The sequence below is a fragment of the Pelodiscus sinensis genome, chromosome 6, assembly GCF_052426305.1.
Source record: "Pelodiscus sinensis isolate ZL-2025 chromosome 6, ASM5242630v1, whole genome shotgun sequence".
NCBI lineage: Eukaryota > Metazoa > Chordata > Testudines > Trionychidae > Pelodiscus > Pelodiscus sinensis.
The window spans coordinates 56,088,605-56,104,817 of record NC_143057.1 but is presented as its reverse complement, the minus strand read 5'-3'; the positions used below and the strand labels follow the sequence as shown (position 1 = coordinate 56,104,817).

The following is a 16,213-nucleotide window of genomic DNA, read 5'->3' as shown; positions in this document are numbered from 1 at the left end:
AGATGCGCATTTTATCTTATTTCGGTTTTATTTTGAAAGAGGCGGTTTCAAAATTAGGCATGTCTACATGGCACCAAATTTCAAAATAAAGCACTATTTCAAGACATCCCTTATTCCTCGTGGAATGAGGTTTACAGGGATGACAAAATAGCACGTCTGTTTTAAAAAATTATTTCAAAATAGCAGATGTGTTCCTTGGCCGCAGGGTAGCTATTTTGGGTAGCTATTTCGGGATACCTCCAGGTGTTATATTTTTGAAGTAGCCATTAGAGCCACATAATTACGTAATACTTCAAAGGTTAAATCCCCAGAAATCCGTATGTTCATCATTCCATCTGCAGTCCAAATTTGTAATAGAACTTTAGCTATGATTATTTTAATTAAAGAACTTTCCAACTAATATTTTGATCAAGGACCACTTGGTCCATCATATAGTTTTATTAATATACAGATCAACCCTGTAACCTACCATCCTCTGTATGTTCCTCTCTTATTTCTACGATCTGCTTTCACAGAGAGCTTTTGAGATATGGTCAGTGGTAAACTGCGGAGAACTCAAGATGCGTTCAAATTATTGCTAGCTCTTAAAGTTTTTTCAGAATTCTGTCTCTAAATTGGCTTGCAACACATAAGTTTGAATGATCTAATTTGTTCTACCCTCAGCCTCTGTTTTGTTCTTCATTAAAAATGGGTGGTAATGTGAAACAGTGCTAGTTTCAGACTTTTCTTTTGGAGTTTATTTGAGGTTGGCCAGTTCCCATGATGCTTAGACATCCAAATCCCTGTTGGAAGCAACTTCCTGCTTTGGTTCTGTAGAACTTGGCTTTTCTCCATTTTTACTTTCTAGTGCTATATGATCAACTATTGGCACAGCAATAGGCCATTTTCACAATTTGCTCACCAGAAAAGATGAAGCAACCAGAATGATATTTTCAGATCAGCTGTGAAATAATTAAAAAAAATATTCAGTTTATACTAAGTTGTTTATAGTTGCACTCAAGAATTCCTTCCAATTTTGTAACATCTTCTTAGTAAGATTTTTCTAAAAATTCTTTACAGATTCTTATCTACTTACAAGCTCTCTTATTTGACACTGTTGAGTTGATGCAGCACAATCGCTGTTAATTATTTCATTTTTATGGATTGCTGGATTTCTAAGTACTAGCATCTCTTTTGCTCTCCTTCCCCTTCCTCCCCTCTCCCCCCCCCCCCCCCAAGTTTTCATAGAATCATAGAACCATAGAGCTGGAAGAGACCTCAGAAGGTCATCAAGTCCAGCCCCCTGCCCTAGGCAGGATCAGTCCAAACTAAATCAACCCATCCAGGGCTTTGTCAAGCCGAGACTTAAAAATCTCTAGGAATGGAGACTCCACAACTTCCCTAGGTAACCCATTCCAGTGCTTTTTGTTGTTCAGCATGGAAAAAGCTAACTAGTAAACATATTTAGCAGTGACCTAGTTCTTTAACTTTTCAAAGAATTGTACAATATGTATTCTTAATGAATAAATACATCTACATGACTGCTGTATCAGTTTAGGGTGGAAAGATAAATTCTGAGTGAGTAGGTAACTTAGATTATGTGCATGGTATAGTGTTGATTTTATGGACAAAAGGAAGAAGTTTAGAACAATAATGGCTTGTAGATCAAGCACAGAACTTGCACTTGGGAGATCTAATTTTTATTCCAAGCTCTGCCATAGATCTCTGCAGTGTCACTGGATAGACCACTTAATCTTTATGGCTGTTTCATAATCTAAAAAATAATTGCCACGCTCACAGAGGTGTTAGATAGCTAAGTTACTTTTGCCACGTTAATTCAGTGGAACTACATTGACTATGTGTTATTTACTAAATGTATTATGGATTGTAAAATGCTTTGATGACTCATGGAAGACCTCAATTATACAGATTCAGTATATTATGTCTTTTTAATACTACCAGCTCAATTAATATCAATCCAATTAAGAGTTGGGGGAAGAGGATTTGAGGGGATTTTTTGTTTGTTTGTTTGTTTGTTTGTTTGTTTGTTTGTTTGTTTGTTTGTTTTTAAAATTTTGAGGGGGAAAAAAACTTTCTGACTTCATCCTATTAGATTTCATGCCTCTGAATTTTCCCTTTATTTTGAAAATGTTGATACACTGAATATTTTTTCCATCAAAATCTGCAAAAAAAAAATCTATAAAAGCCACTTTCACATGAAAACCAATTGCAACATTCTGGTGGGAAGTGGAGTCATTTCTTGAAAATCTTTTTGGAAGAGGAATAGATATATCTTAGAAAAGAAGGGGATGCATCTTGGAAAGTTGTCTTGTACATATGCTTGTTGTACGTATGCTTGTTGAAAGATGAGGGGTTGAGCGCCAATGATAGAAGCTGGTTTATATTTTCAGGCATACTCATTCTTTTTTGAGGGGAGAAAGTAGAGGCAAGTCTGGATGCAATGTAGTTGGAGGGCAGGATGCACATCCTCCTAGCATTTGGGGGATATAGTTCACTTTGTACAAGGAAAAGGGCTAAATGCTAAGGATGTGTGAAAGTGGTTAGCTTTATTCTCAGACCACACATATGGAACAGGGGAATATGCTTACTCCTCAAATGTGCTCAGAAAATTGGATATTCAGGCCTGCACCAAGTGCCAAACTTTGCCAGAAAAGAAGAGTTAAGCATTGTATTCCCTGTGTCACAGGGATAGCAAGAGCAGCAGGGAAACTCTCCAGACTGCTACCTCGTTCTCCAAATTTCTGCATGCATGTTTGCTGATATGAAGAAGGTAACTCAGGAAAATCCCTGGTTACCAAAATTGGCCTTTGGCCCTTGTAAAGAATAATCTCAGCTTTCATTTTAATAAAATAAAGCAAGTCTATATGCCAGTGGTTTTCAAACTATGGATCAGGACCTAAAAGTAGGTTGACACCCCTTTTTAAAGGGGTTGCTAGGGCCAGCTTAAAACTTTCTAGAACCCAGGGCTGAAGCAGTGCAGTGGGCCTGGGTTCAGGCTCCCCTCTCCACCCACTGGGGTTATGTAGTAATTTTGTTGTCAGAAGGGGTCTTGGTGCAATGATGTTTGAAGCCTTCTGCTTTAGGCTTTTACCTTCATAAAGATTATTTTGAAAATGTTAATTGTCAGTAACTAAAGGGCGACTTTAAAATTGCCTGCATGCATTGATGTCTTATGTGAAATAGTTTGGTAAAGTTTAGTTTTATTGCTGAGTATCATCTTGCTAATCTTCCACTAATTCTTTAGGCCAGTGTGATCACAGTGGAGAGACACTGGCGCTTGAACTAGAGGTGCTTCAGCACCTCTGGCTTGAAGTAGCAATAACAAACATCAGATGCATGGTTTCCAACATCAGCACTCCACTATAAAAAATGTTCCAGCTCCCCTGTGGACAGATGTCAGCTACAGCTGAAAACATTTCATAAGCCTGCTCAAAAATGCTAAGGTCAGTCTCTGACATATACTGAAGTTCATGCTGAGTTGTTTGCTCACTCAGGCATCTGAATGTGCACACTCCCATTGATGGGAAGCTGCCGCTGGAGGAACAACTCACCTACAATACTTACCAAAGGCTTATGACAGCCACACTCCATGCTGTCCCTATACTCGATGCTACCCCTAACTCTGGGCAGCTGCTCCAACATTGCACAGCAAGATGAGGAGGCAGGGTCAACTGAGTGGAAATCCTGTAGCTGCTGCAGTCCACCTCTCCCTTCTATTGCCTGCCTCCTCATCCCCAGCTCGGAATTTGAAGAGCCATTATGCTGACTGAACATGGAAATAATTTTCATACTTGCAAACTATCAGCATAAAAATATTACTCATGAAGCTTAGCCAGACATGGCAGTTGTGACAGATGGATTCCTTTTTATGTTGTTGTAAATCACTGAATGTTGAATGAGGGACGAGGATCTTGTTCCTCCAATACCACCACCTGGAAAAAATATGACAACTGTAACAGCTATGGCCTTATTCTCTTTCACAAATGTTGATATAAATCAGAAGTAACTCTGCTGAAGTCAATGTGGTGTTGCAGTTACATAGTCTCATAAATATATATATATATGCACATGAAGATAGAAATGTTGCATGTTCATTTAGCCTTAAGCATTTCCTGATAGTTTTTCACTTAGCAACTTTTTACATTCTTTTAGCATAGGTTTTCGTTTGACATATTATATATTGGACAGACAACAGCTATAGAAATACCAAAAAATAAAATTTCTATTCATGCACATCTAAGTAAATATTGGGTTTTGTAACTGAGCTTCTTGATAGGCAGCCAGGGAAACTGAATTTTATTGTTGCATGCCAGAGATTTGCTTTATGACTTCAGGCAAGTCTCTGGGGCTAATATATGCTTCAATTTCTCTGTAAAATAGGGATAATGTCTACCTTCAAAAATACTATAAGACTCTTGCATGAAAAACAAGCATTAGTGTAAAGTGGTACAAGAAATATTTACTATTCCAGACAGTATTTGCATAAATAATCAAATTTAGTAATTCTTCCTCTGTGGGTAAATTTAACATTTTTCCTTCTAAATTAGATTTTCTGTCAGTATTTCGTATGATGGAAAACTCTTCAATTCAATTTGATTTTCCATAAGCTTGGATAAGCCACAGTGTCAAAATATAGGAAGTGTTTAAAGATAATAATGTCACATTGTATGTTTATGGCTGCTATCTCCTAATGTAGATAGTGTTTGTGGGTGTTTTTATATAAGAAAAATGAATATTCCATATGAGCTGGCAAATAAACCATTTCCATAAATACTTGAATTAAAGAACACCAGATGTTGCACAGAAGCTTCTGCTGCTTTGTGAACTTTATGGTATACACTTTCTAAACCCACAGGAAGCAGCGGAGGGGGAAAGTATATTAATTAAGTTTAAAAAATACATTTTCCAGCTATAGAAAAATCTCCAAAGAAAATACCTTTTGATCTTCAGCAATGTGAGCACGCTGTCCCAGCAGTCTGGTAGCCGAATGCTTCATTGTCACATGGGATCTGGATTCAGGCTTCATGTTCTCTAGGCCAAACCAGCCTGGGAGTGTAAGCCAGCTGAGGCCCCTTGGAGATGGAATATGCATGTCTCTTGGGCCATCTCCTCTGGCCAGTGTTCAGAGCATTGTAGACTGTCTGAAAGGGAACAGTTTCCCAGCTCGCCTAGACCTAAAGAAAGATTCCTAAAATATGTGTGACTTAGGGAGAAGGGAGATTACTTTCAAGCTCAGAAAATCATTTCATCATAAAAGAAATATTACCTAAATAGTACGGTCTTCTACTAGATGTTGAGTTGGCCTCATTATTTTGAAAACTTTTTGCCTAAAGCTGGCCAGAAAACATTTCCAAGGAGGTTAGAGATTTCAAAATTTGTTTTCGTTCTGATATGGAATGAGGGAGAGAGACCCACTCTAGTGTTACCAGTAGCTTGATGGTTAGGACACTAACCTGGAATGTGGGAAAGACAGGTTCTGGTCCCTGCACCAAGCAAGGCACAGCAGAAACTTGAACCAGGGTCTCCCACATTCCAGGTGATAAACACTGGGCAATTAGCTGTGCTGGATTTGGTGTGTCTCCCCCTTTTCCACTCCACAAAATCCATACTGGATCAGAGATGCCTTCCCAAGCAGTTTTGTCCATTAAACTTTTGCAGTAAAGTGTTAAGTGTCTTCAGAGAAGAACAGTCTCTCTAACTGCCTGTGATTGTCCAACATATGAAGAACTAGGAACTTAAAATCACAAGATAATGTAATGTGCAGAAATGGAAAGAGATACCAGCTAATTTCTATAAATTCTTTCTCTTGCCTCCATGGCACCCAAATTGTCCTCTGTCTTTTCATACAAAACCACAAACCCCTGTATCATCCTTACCTTTCAATCTGACCAGTGTTACCCTGCTCTTTAAATCCCTCCAATGGCTTTCACTGCTCAGCTGCATCAAATTCACATGTAATTTTCTCTGCACCTTAACAGAGTGCATCTTTCTCTTTATCCATCTTCCCTCATCTTCACTGTTGTATTAATAATGCCAGCCTTGATGCCTCATTCCACCTGCTTCTCTCATGAATCCCTGTTCCTTCATCCAAATCATGCCATGTGATTGGAATGCCCTCTTTACGCTGATCCACAAAGTTGCTGACTTCTTCATGTTCCTGAAAGTTAACTTTTCCTACAAAAGTCAAGTAGTTTCTTCCTATTTATTATCCATGGTATTGTCATAACCTCTATTTTAAAAGCACAAGTGTGTTGTATTTTTCAATCTGAGTTATGAAGACATGGCCATTTGTTACTTTGACTGTCTTACTTAGCTATGTAGGTTTCTCCTTTACCCCTTCATCAATTTGTCTTTTAGACTGGAAAGTTCTGGTAGACAAGGAGCAGTGTTTAGAGCCCTGCAAATCCATGGATATCCACTTTATTCTTATGGGAATCCGCATCCGCGGATATCAGCAGCTTATTTTTGTGGAGACAGATATGGATGTGGATACAAATTTTGTATCTGTGCAGGGCTGTAGCAGTGTTGTCTCAAATTTGGAAAGCACCCATTGCATGCTGAGCACTACAGGAAATAATAGTAATGGCTTAAATGTAGTCTATAGAGCTCTACCAAAGAAAGAAGACAAACAATGTTATCTGACATACTAGTAATTGTCCCTCCAGTCAAGCCAGCTTCATGTATATAGTCCTCTTCGGCCTTTTTTAATTATTGTAGACCAATATAGCTCATATGCTGTGAATGTAAAATTGTAGTACGTTATTCAACTTTGAAAATATATAGACAGTTTACTCTTAACATAAATATCACAAAAGTGACGAGGAGACCTGTGGCACCTTATAGACTAACTGAAGTGTAGGAGCATAAGCTTTCGTGGGCAAAGACCCACTTCATCAGATGCATGTAGTGGAAATATCCAGAGGCAGGTATAAATATGCAGGCCAGGATCAGGCTGGAGATGACGAGGTGGATCCAATCAAGGAGGATGAGGCCCACTTCTAGCAGCTGATCTGGAGGTGTGAATTCCAAAAGAGCAGAAGCTGCTTTTGTAGTTAGCAAGCCATTCACAGTCTTTGTTTAATCCAGAGTTGATTGTGTCAAACTTAAAGATGAACTGTAGCTCAGCAGTTTCTCTTTGAAGTCTGGTCCTGAAGTTTTTTTGCTGCAGGATGGCTACTTTTAGATCTGCAATTGTGTGTCCAGGAAAATTGAAGTGTTCCCCTACAGGTTTTTGTATATTGCCATTCCTAATATCAGATTTGTGTCCATTGATTCTTTTACGTAGGGACTGTCCAGTTTGGCCGATGTATATAGCAGTGGGGCATTGTTGGCACATGAAGGCATATATTATGTTGGTAGATGTGCAGGAGAATGTACTAGTGACAGTATGGCAGATCTGGTTAGGTCCTGTGATGGTGTCGCTGGTGTATATATGTGGGCAGAGTTGGCACCGAGGTTTGTTGCAGGGATTGGTTCCTGAGTTCGAGTTATTATGGTGTGGTGTGTAGTAAATATCACAATATCATTCATATTTTAAATAAGGCAAGTGCATTGTTGCATATTTGTGATGTTCTTCTCAGTAGCCCCATAGTCAAACTTTTCACACTCCTTGGGATGGTTCAGTATTATTAATTTAAGACAAATGTGATGTGTGCAGTCCTGCTAACATTTAAATGTTCGCTATCTTGGGATCTGATTCATTTTTAGTAGTCTGAAAAGTGCATAATCTGTCACTAGTGTGCCTTATGATATGGGTCAGGCAAACCAATACAACCATCATATCACTATACAACATTCTTCTAGTAACTGCTTGATATTTTTTCTATGCAGCCAAATTCCACTGCAGCTGACAGAGCAATTGCTAGACTAGCAACATACCCACTGTTGAAGACAAAAATTGCTGATATTAAAGGTATGAAATAGACACTCTTATCTTGTTCAAATCTCTGTATTTGTTTAAATTCACATTGTCTTTTCCTATCCCTAAAACTTGTTCTGGAAGAGGTAATATGATTACACCTGGTCTCAAATAGGGATGTTTGAATTATCCACACAGACAAATTTTAAAGGTGGTATGGTTATATCCTTAACACTGAGGCTCCCTGTCTTCTGTAAGGAACTGATTTTTTTAAATAACAGTATAAAATGTTATACATAGTATATCAGTAATGAACTGGCTGGTTATAGCCTGAATATATTGGTCACTTTTTGCTTACTATTAAATTGTTTCCATATTTGTCTCTGCTTTTAAACACGGTAATATTATTTTCATATAATTTTCAGCAGTTACACATTTACAAAAAAAACAACAAAAAACACATTTTAACATCCCTAATTTACACGCTCATATTACCAAATTCAAGAGAGCAATCTGAGATGAAGTCATAGACCTCTAAAGTAGGTTTATAATATTAACTTCTTAGCTAGTTAAAAGTTCTAAAACTGTCAGTTGCATAGCAGCTAGGAAAAAGGGAATCGTAGTATTCATAAAATCCAGAAGCCTCAGTTAAATTGGTGCTGCAACATATTTAGGGCAAAAGACTCAATATTGGAGACATTTTAAGGCTGGGATTTTCAGTGTAGCCTAAGGCAGTTTGCACACAGTTTCTACCAAAAATATTGCATATTCACTAGACACTGGAAGCACACTTTCCTAGTTGTTCTGTTGCTCTTAAAAGATATCTGCTAATCCATACATGAATCAAAAATTATGGCTAAAATTAAAGTAAAAAAAATGTGGTTAGTTCAGTATTCGTATCATAAGTCACTGGCATAGTTGGCATCTTTGGCAGTCTCAATACCAAGAGGTCAAGAACTAAATAAGGATGAAGAGTGAGTTTTCCTGAAATCTACAGAACAAATTCTTTTAAGGGTACACATACACTTCAGAGAACTACCATAGGTATAAATAGCAGTGTAGACAGCTAAGAACTGCTTAGGTGAGTAGATTAACAAAATGTCGGAATCCTTAGAGTAAATATCTTACCCAGCTCTCTGCTGCACTTGTAAGCAATGCCTCTCCTGTGCTCACTGCTGTTTTTTTCAGTGAATTGTCCTGCTGCCAGAGCTTTCTCTACCCTGCCATTCCACAGGGAAAAGGCCCCAACAGCAGGAAGAGGCTCTGAGAGCTGCCTCAGCCTTTCTCCACTGTGAGGAAAGGCTCTGGCAGGGGGAAGGCAGTCCCTGCTGCCAGAGCCTTTCCCTGCTTCCTTCTTCCACCAGAACTTTTTCTCACGACAGTGGAGAGAAGTTCTGGCAGTCGGGAGATTTGGGAGCCTTTCCCTGCTGCCAGAGCCTGTAACTGACAAGCCTGACTAAACAAAATGGTGTGGGTGCAGCTTGTTTTACTCTGCAGCATTCACAATCCCTACACGCCACCAATAGTGATATACAATGTAGACGTAGGACAAAAGCAGGTTGAGGCATGTTGTTTGGTGCTCGCTGTTGGACAGAAAGCAGATATGGAAAATTATAGGCCAAAGGTGAATGTTTCAGAAAAAAATTAGCTTGTGGGAAAAGAGTTGTGGTGGAAATAGCAGTGCTGGTCATTAACTAAGGTTAGGTGCCTGCAGTTATACATGTGCATATAACATTTGTGTTTGCAGTTTTTCCAAACTTGAAATATCACTTTACATGAGCCCAAAGCAATGCAAATTATCTGATACTCAGAAGTTCATTACATGCTTGCAACAATAGGACTTCTCATTTCTGATTTTCCCCACTTTTCTTCTTTTACATTACTTCAAGCCACTTTCTGCACCTACTTTCAATTTGTAAATGATATAATGAAGGCACCAAAAATATCTCTTTTTTTCAGTATAGTGAATCTTACTTACATACTTTGTTTCATAGACTCTTGAACATAATTTTATTAATGTACTGTCATAATGACTGTTGTTTGCTGCTGTTTTTCTAGATGCTGTAAAAGCCTTTAAGGAGGCAAGACAGAAGCCATCTAAAACTCAGTCTTCAGATGAGCATTCATCAGAGCAGCAACTTTCTCAAAAGCCTAAAGTGATGCAACATTCTAATAACCGTGTAGATAACCGAACACATACACAGCAAGAAGATAAAACAATGGCAAATGAGAAAACAGCCACCAACATAGAAAATGAAGAAATCTGCACAAGAGAAGATGAACAGAAGATGTTGGACATTGAAAGAACAGATTCTTTGGGTGATTTGTCATTGCAAGCTTCAGAAAAACACACAGGAGTTCAGGATCAAACAGAAATTACAATTGACAGGCCAAAAAGAAAAAAACTGACAAGGGTAAACAAGTTCAGGATAACAAACGAATCAAATAGTGATGTTAGTGACATGGAAAAAAATGATAACAAGGAGTATTTTGATGATAGCACCGAAGAGAGATTTTATAACCAATCATCCGATTCTGAAGATAGTGATAGCAATGATGATTTCTTCATTGGCAAAGTGAAGAAAAAGAAAAAAAAAGTAGCAGATAGTGACCTTTCTCCAGCAAAGGAAAAGAAAAGACTGAAAAAAGCATTACTAAACAAAACAAAGGACTCAAAATTGATGATGATGCAGAATATGAATACAGAAGGAAGTAAATCAAGTGTAAAAGCAATGAAGTTGGAATCACTATTTTGCAATTCTCTGTCCAGATCTGATCAGCAATCCAAAAATATGAAGAGGTACCCTTTTTTCCCATGTTAGTTATAGAAATTGTGGAGTAATTATTAATGACTTGTAATATTTCTCATCAATTGAACAGAATTTCAGCCAATCACTGCTCGGAGAATTTGGTTCTTCCTTGACCATTATGAATTTTTCAAATTCTTCCTGGCTCAGGAAAATTTTTCATATGTCAGTGTTAACAGAGTCTTAAAAGATGCTCTAAAAAATGTAACTTCTCCTGATCTTCATAAAAGCTAATCTCAAAAGTTCAAGTTGAGCCAAAAACCAAAATCACAGTTACATACAAAAAGATAAATTATTTGTAGTTTTTGCATTGGTTCACATCAGTTTCACTTCATTGTCAACCCTATAGTAAGAGTTGTGTATGATCCTAGGGCCATGTATGTTATCCAGCAAGTATGGTGGAGTTGGCTATATTTTTTAAACCTTCTATTATAGTTTCTTAGATCTTTAATACTATTCTTTCTTTTTTTTAGAAATGTTAATGATCAGACTTTCAAAAACAGAAGAGCAGGTATGTGTCCATGATACTGCAGCTCCATTTGAATTCCTTAAAATGCCTAAAGTAAAACCTGTTTATCTTTGTATAGCTAATTACAGTGAGGTAATCTGTTTTATTTCATGTTTTGATTTAGGGATTGTCTTCATGAAAAGAATTAGCAGTTGGGAATCTACCCCACCAGTAGCCTATCATAGACTGTCTGTGTGGACCTGCTTAACATAAATTAACAGTTTGTTAATGTGCTTTAGTTTAGTCCTATTTCACAGAGAACTGGAAGAGAACATGTTATCAAACTGTAAATGTGCATCAGCAAGTCTTAAGTGGACACTTACTCTGCAGTAGTCTAATGCAAGGTAGAGTCACACTCTGTCTTGCCTCAAACTAAAATGTTTACGTAGACAAGTCCTTAGTGATAGTTATTCAGATACAGGCAGTCCCCGGGTTACGTCAGTCCGACTTAAGTCGGACCCCTAGTTACGAACTGGGCGGGGGGGGGGAAGGGGGCGCAGCTAGTGCGGGGTGCCTCCCCCACTGTCGCCGCCTCCGGTGGCACGGGGGGCGCTTCGCCCCAGAAGACCAGGGAGACGCGGAGCTAGCACCCCCCCCCCCCCCCAGCAGACTAGGGAGACGCGGAGCGGTTTTTCTCGCCGCGGAGGACGCGGGCGGCGGGACCGCCGAGATGCACCGCAGTCCCGCCGCCCGCATCCTCCGTGGCGAGAAAAGCCGTTCTGAGTCTCCCTGGTCTGCTGGAGCGGGGGGGGGGGGGCAGCTGGTGCGCCCCCCTCCCCCCCCCCCCCCCCCCAGCAGACCAGGCTTTTCTCGCCGCAGAGGATGCGGGCGGCGGGACTGCGGTGCGTCTTGGCGGTCCCGCCGCCCGCGTCCTCCGCGGCGAGAAAAGCCACTCCACGTCTCCCTGGTCTGCTGGGGGAGGGGCCCAGCTAGTGCGCCCCCCCTCCCCCCCAGCAGACCAGGCTTTTCTTGCCGACGCCTGGGGTAGAGCAGCTGGGGGGGCTGCTGGGTTGGTCCCACAGCGCCGAGGTGCGGCGCTACTGGACCAACCCGGCAGCACCACAGCTGCTCTGTCCCAGGCGTCCCCAAGTCAGCCACTGCTGAAACTGACCAGCGGCTGACTACAGGAAGCCCAAGGCAGAGCTGCTCTGCCCCGGGCTTCCTGGAATCAGCCGCTGATCAGTTTCAGCAGTGGCTGACTCTGGGACACCTGGGACAGAGCAGCTGGGGTGCTGCCGGGTTGGTCCCCGCAGCGCTGAGGTGCGGCGCTGCGGGACCAACCCAGCAGCACCCCAGCTGCTCTGCCCCTGGCGTCCCCAAGAGCAGCTGGGGTGCTGCCGGGTTGGTCCCGCCGCACCGAGGGTCAGCGCTACCAGACCAACCCAGAAGCACTCCAGCTGCTCTGCCCCAGGCGTGTCCGATTCAGCCGCTGATGGTCAGTTTCAACAGCAGCTGAATCTGGACGTCAGTTCCGACTTACATACAAATTCAACTTAACAACAAACCTACGGTCCCTATCTTGTACGTAACCTGGGGACTGCCTGTATTGTTGTATGTGAAAACCTTGACTATTCAAACCTTTTAATTTGTAGAAACTTTATATTTGCTATATATTTTCATGGTTTGAAATGGGTATCAAAAGCAAGCACTGTACTGTGCCACCTTTTCCCATGTTAGGTAGTTTAACTCCATGGAAAAGGTACAATCTGAGTGTGAGTAAAGGTGGCAGAACACAACCTTTTATCTCATCAAGTGGTTCATCCCAGCAAATTATTTTAGCCACCTAAATATTTTACTCACATTTTGCACTTAAGGATAAAAATGAAAGGTGCTACTCTAAAAATCGGGTGTGTGGTGACTTATCTCTGTGTTGTATACTAAACAATGACTCTTACACATGGTAATTAAATTACAGCTTCTGCACTGCAACCCCAGTGCTTTTGCCCTCATAACTATATAATCTTGGCCATATCTGCTGTTTATGAACTGGCAGTTTGCTGATTTGTGAGAAGAGAGATGTAATGGGGTATGACTCACCACTTTAACACCCCCTGCTAGATGTCCTGGGGATGAGCTCTGCTAGCCAGTGGTGTTCCATTGGTGTTCTGTTCCAGGGACCTATGTCACTTCCAGCACCATGGTGTCCTCTTTGTGACACAGCCCTCTGGCTGTGCTGCAGTCTGTGCCCCCCTTTCTGGGGGACAGTATCACATTCCATTGTCCAGCCACTTCCCCAGTGGTTCTGCAGCCAATTGTCTGGCTACTTCATCAGTGGCAAGGGGATGGAAGGATAACCAGGCCTAGTCAGTATTCTGGGTCCCAACCCAGAGACCTCATAGATGGCAGCTACATGCTGCATTCCCTCCAATCTCTCAGTATCTTTTCCTAGGCTACTTCCCTGTGGCCCTAGAACCCTCTTTGTCCTTGACACACAGCCTCAGCCTGCACATCCCTGCAGCCCATCAGGAGCTCCCTTTAGTTCCACAGGTCTCTGCCTGCAGCAAGTTTGCCAGTTCTCCTTCTGCAAACTCCAGGGGATGACTGAAGCTGTCTGCACTGAAGCTCTTCTCCTATGGGCCTGGGTGGCCCTGATTGAGTGCTCCTACAAGCCCTTCTGTGATTGGCTGCCTCCTGCCCAGCCTTCGTAGGGCTCTATTAACTCTTGAGAATCCAGTGTGGGCAGGTGCCCCAGCATAAGGGACAATCTTCCTTCCTCCTTAGCAATATTTCTGTGTGTGTGTATAGTGTATTATGCATGTCTCATTAGGCATGGCTATTGGAAATTATATGCTATGTCTCACTCTATATTGGCTTCCAGGAAATGCCTATCCTTATCTTAAGATATTTAGAGTATGTATTACCTAGTATATTCATGACATAAGTACATCTGATATTTTATGTTGTATTTTGTTCACAGGTTTTCCAAAATATGAACTGCAGGTAAAGAGAAAACAACTTGCTAAAGCTGCAGGTATAAAGTATGAAAATAAAAAAGAGCATTTGGAGCAACCACTTCATCCTTCCTGGGAAGCAAGCAAGAAACGTCGGGAGCAAATGTCTCAGATTACAGCATTCCAGGGAAAAAAGATTAAATTTGAGGATGACTAAACTTTTTTAATGTAAATTCACATTTTTAAAAAAGATTCTTCTAATTCCCCTCTAATTGGATACTTACTTTTGAGATGTAACAACTTGTGATTTGAGTGGACCTTTGTGTCCCTGGTGTTATAGATTGGAAAGAGAATATTTATCTTCTTGATTGAGATAATACAAAGTTGTTTGGAAACTAAACATTTTACAGTATTTGAGAACTAGTGCCTTTACAAAAACATCTAAATATGATTTGAAAAAGCTAAAAGTATCCTAATCTTTTGACATCAGTGATGTAGTGTTTTAAAAAATTTTTGGCAAGGAAAAAACTAATCCAGATTTGTTTATAATGCAAATTGTTTTATTTGCTCAGTTTGTGCTGTATGAATTGAATAATAGGAGTGTCACATAGTATATGTTTAAGAGTTCAGTTTTGTACTGCTACCATCTGTGAAACCCACAATGAAGTTAAGGGTTTATGGAGTTTTGTGCTCTAAAATAGTTGGGATTTTTTTACTTGCTTTCTTTTACTTCCTCTGTGGAGTTCTGCATTATATAAAGTAAATGCAAAAGAACTATTTAAAGATTTTTTTATATCTGAAGAGATGGGAAGGATAAAAACTCCAACATAAGAAAACTGTATTAAAATAGTTCACTAAAGTGTATGTTAAAATCATCAAAATATTTACCCTGTCTTAGATGGAAGAAGTTGAGAGCTCTTTTCACTCTGAAGACGTTTGGTAAATTCCATAAGTGTATTAAGCAAGCAGAAATGCAGATCAATAGTGCTTATGGCAAACTCTGGGTAGCAATAAAAACTTGCCATCTAAAAAATGATATTCATCTTTCTTGATTAGATAGAAAATGTGGATAACTAAAGTAAACAGTCTTGAGCATTCCTGTACTGAAAGGAACATTCAGTGTGCCCAACTTAATTTAAATTGCACAGAGTCAAAGATTTAGTCCCATCCTATTCAGGTCTTATATACCAGAATCTGGAAAGTGGAATTAAATTAAGTTTGTGCCCAGGGCATTTTGAGTTTTTGTTCCTTATTATATGAAACAGTGGTGTGTGTGTGTGTGTGTGTGTGAGTAGGTAGATGTGGGGGGAGGGGCCTAGGGAGTGGGGATTTTATACCAGAATAGAAGAGTTCAAGGCACCTTCAGTAGCAACAGACTCAAAGTAATTTTGTCCTATGTAAACAGCTAGTGGCTATACATAGGAACTATGTTCATTAGATTTTGAACATGTGTTTTTCTTCAGGGAGAGTCATATTTTTGAACAAAAAGTAGCCCTCTTGAAAGAAATATCCAGAATACTGTTTTACATATTCTAGACAAGAAACTAGTCTTAGTTTCTCAAGAAACTAGCTTATTCAATAAACTATTCAAGAAGATAGCGTTGTCTCACTAGGCTTAGTGATAGTCCAAACAAATATTTGATGTGCAACTTTCCTGTTTTCAGAAGAGAGCAGGAAACTATTTTTTCTTTTCTTTCTTTTTTTTGTTATCCTGTTATAAAAAATGTCTTCACAGACACTGGATCTTTTCTGGGCAAGTGAAAGTTTCCAATTTTGAGAAGTGACTGATATGCATGGTCAAATAATTAAAAAAACCTTATGTATTTAAAAACATAACAAAAAATGTAGAGCATATACATTATAGCTAGTTTTTAAAACTGTATATCCTGAAGTGTCTCTTTACATGTCCTTAGAGTGCCAGGATCATTTAGTTTTTCTTGGCAGTTAACAAAGTGTATTCCTGCATTCTTACAGTTATCATGTATAATGTTAAGTGTGCTTGGAAGGGGCGGGGGTTGTATCTCAAACATCAGAGCCTCCCTTTTTGCAAAATGGCCTTTGAATACTTCATGATCTTCACGGGAAGGCCTTGATCAGAGAAATCCAATCATTATTCCACATTTTGATTCTTAGTTGTTGTGACTTGGGG

General features: G+C 39.9%; 1 protein-coding gene across 1 annotated transcript in view; it reads left to right on the top strand.

Annotated features, from left to right (window-relative positions):
* Positions 1-15,294, top strand: part of SRFBP1 (serum response factor binding protein 1) — a 113,419-nt gene extending 98,125 nt beyond the window's left edge. Inside the window, exons 5-8 of the mRNA XM_006128882.3 lie at positions 7,831-7,912; positions 9,917-10,658; positions 11,139-11,176; positions 14,091-15,294. Of these exons, the coding sequence (XP_006128944.2) occupies positions 7,831-7,912; positions 9,917-10,658; positions 11,139-11,176; positions 14,091-14,281 (1,053 nt within the window). The 3' untranslated portion in view covers positions 14,282-15,294. The remainder of the gene's footprint in view (positions 1-7,830; positions 7,913-9,916; positions 10,659-11,138; positions 11,177-14,090) is intronic.
* The last annotated feature ends 919 nt before the right edge of the window (positions 15,295-16,213 follow it).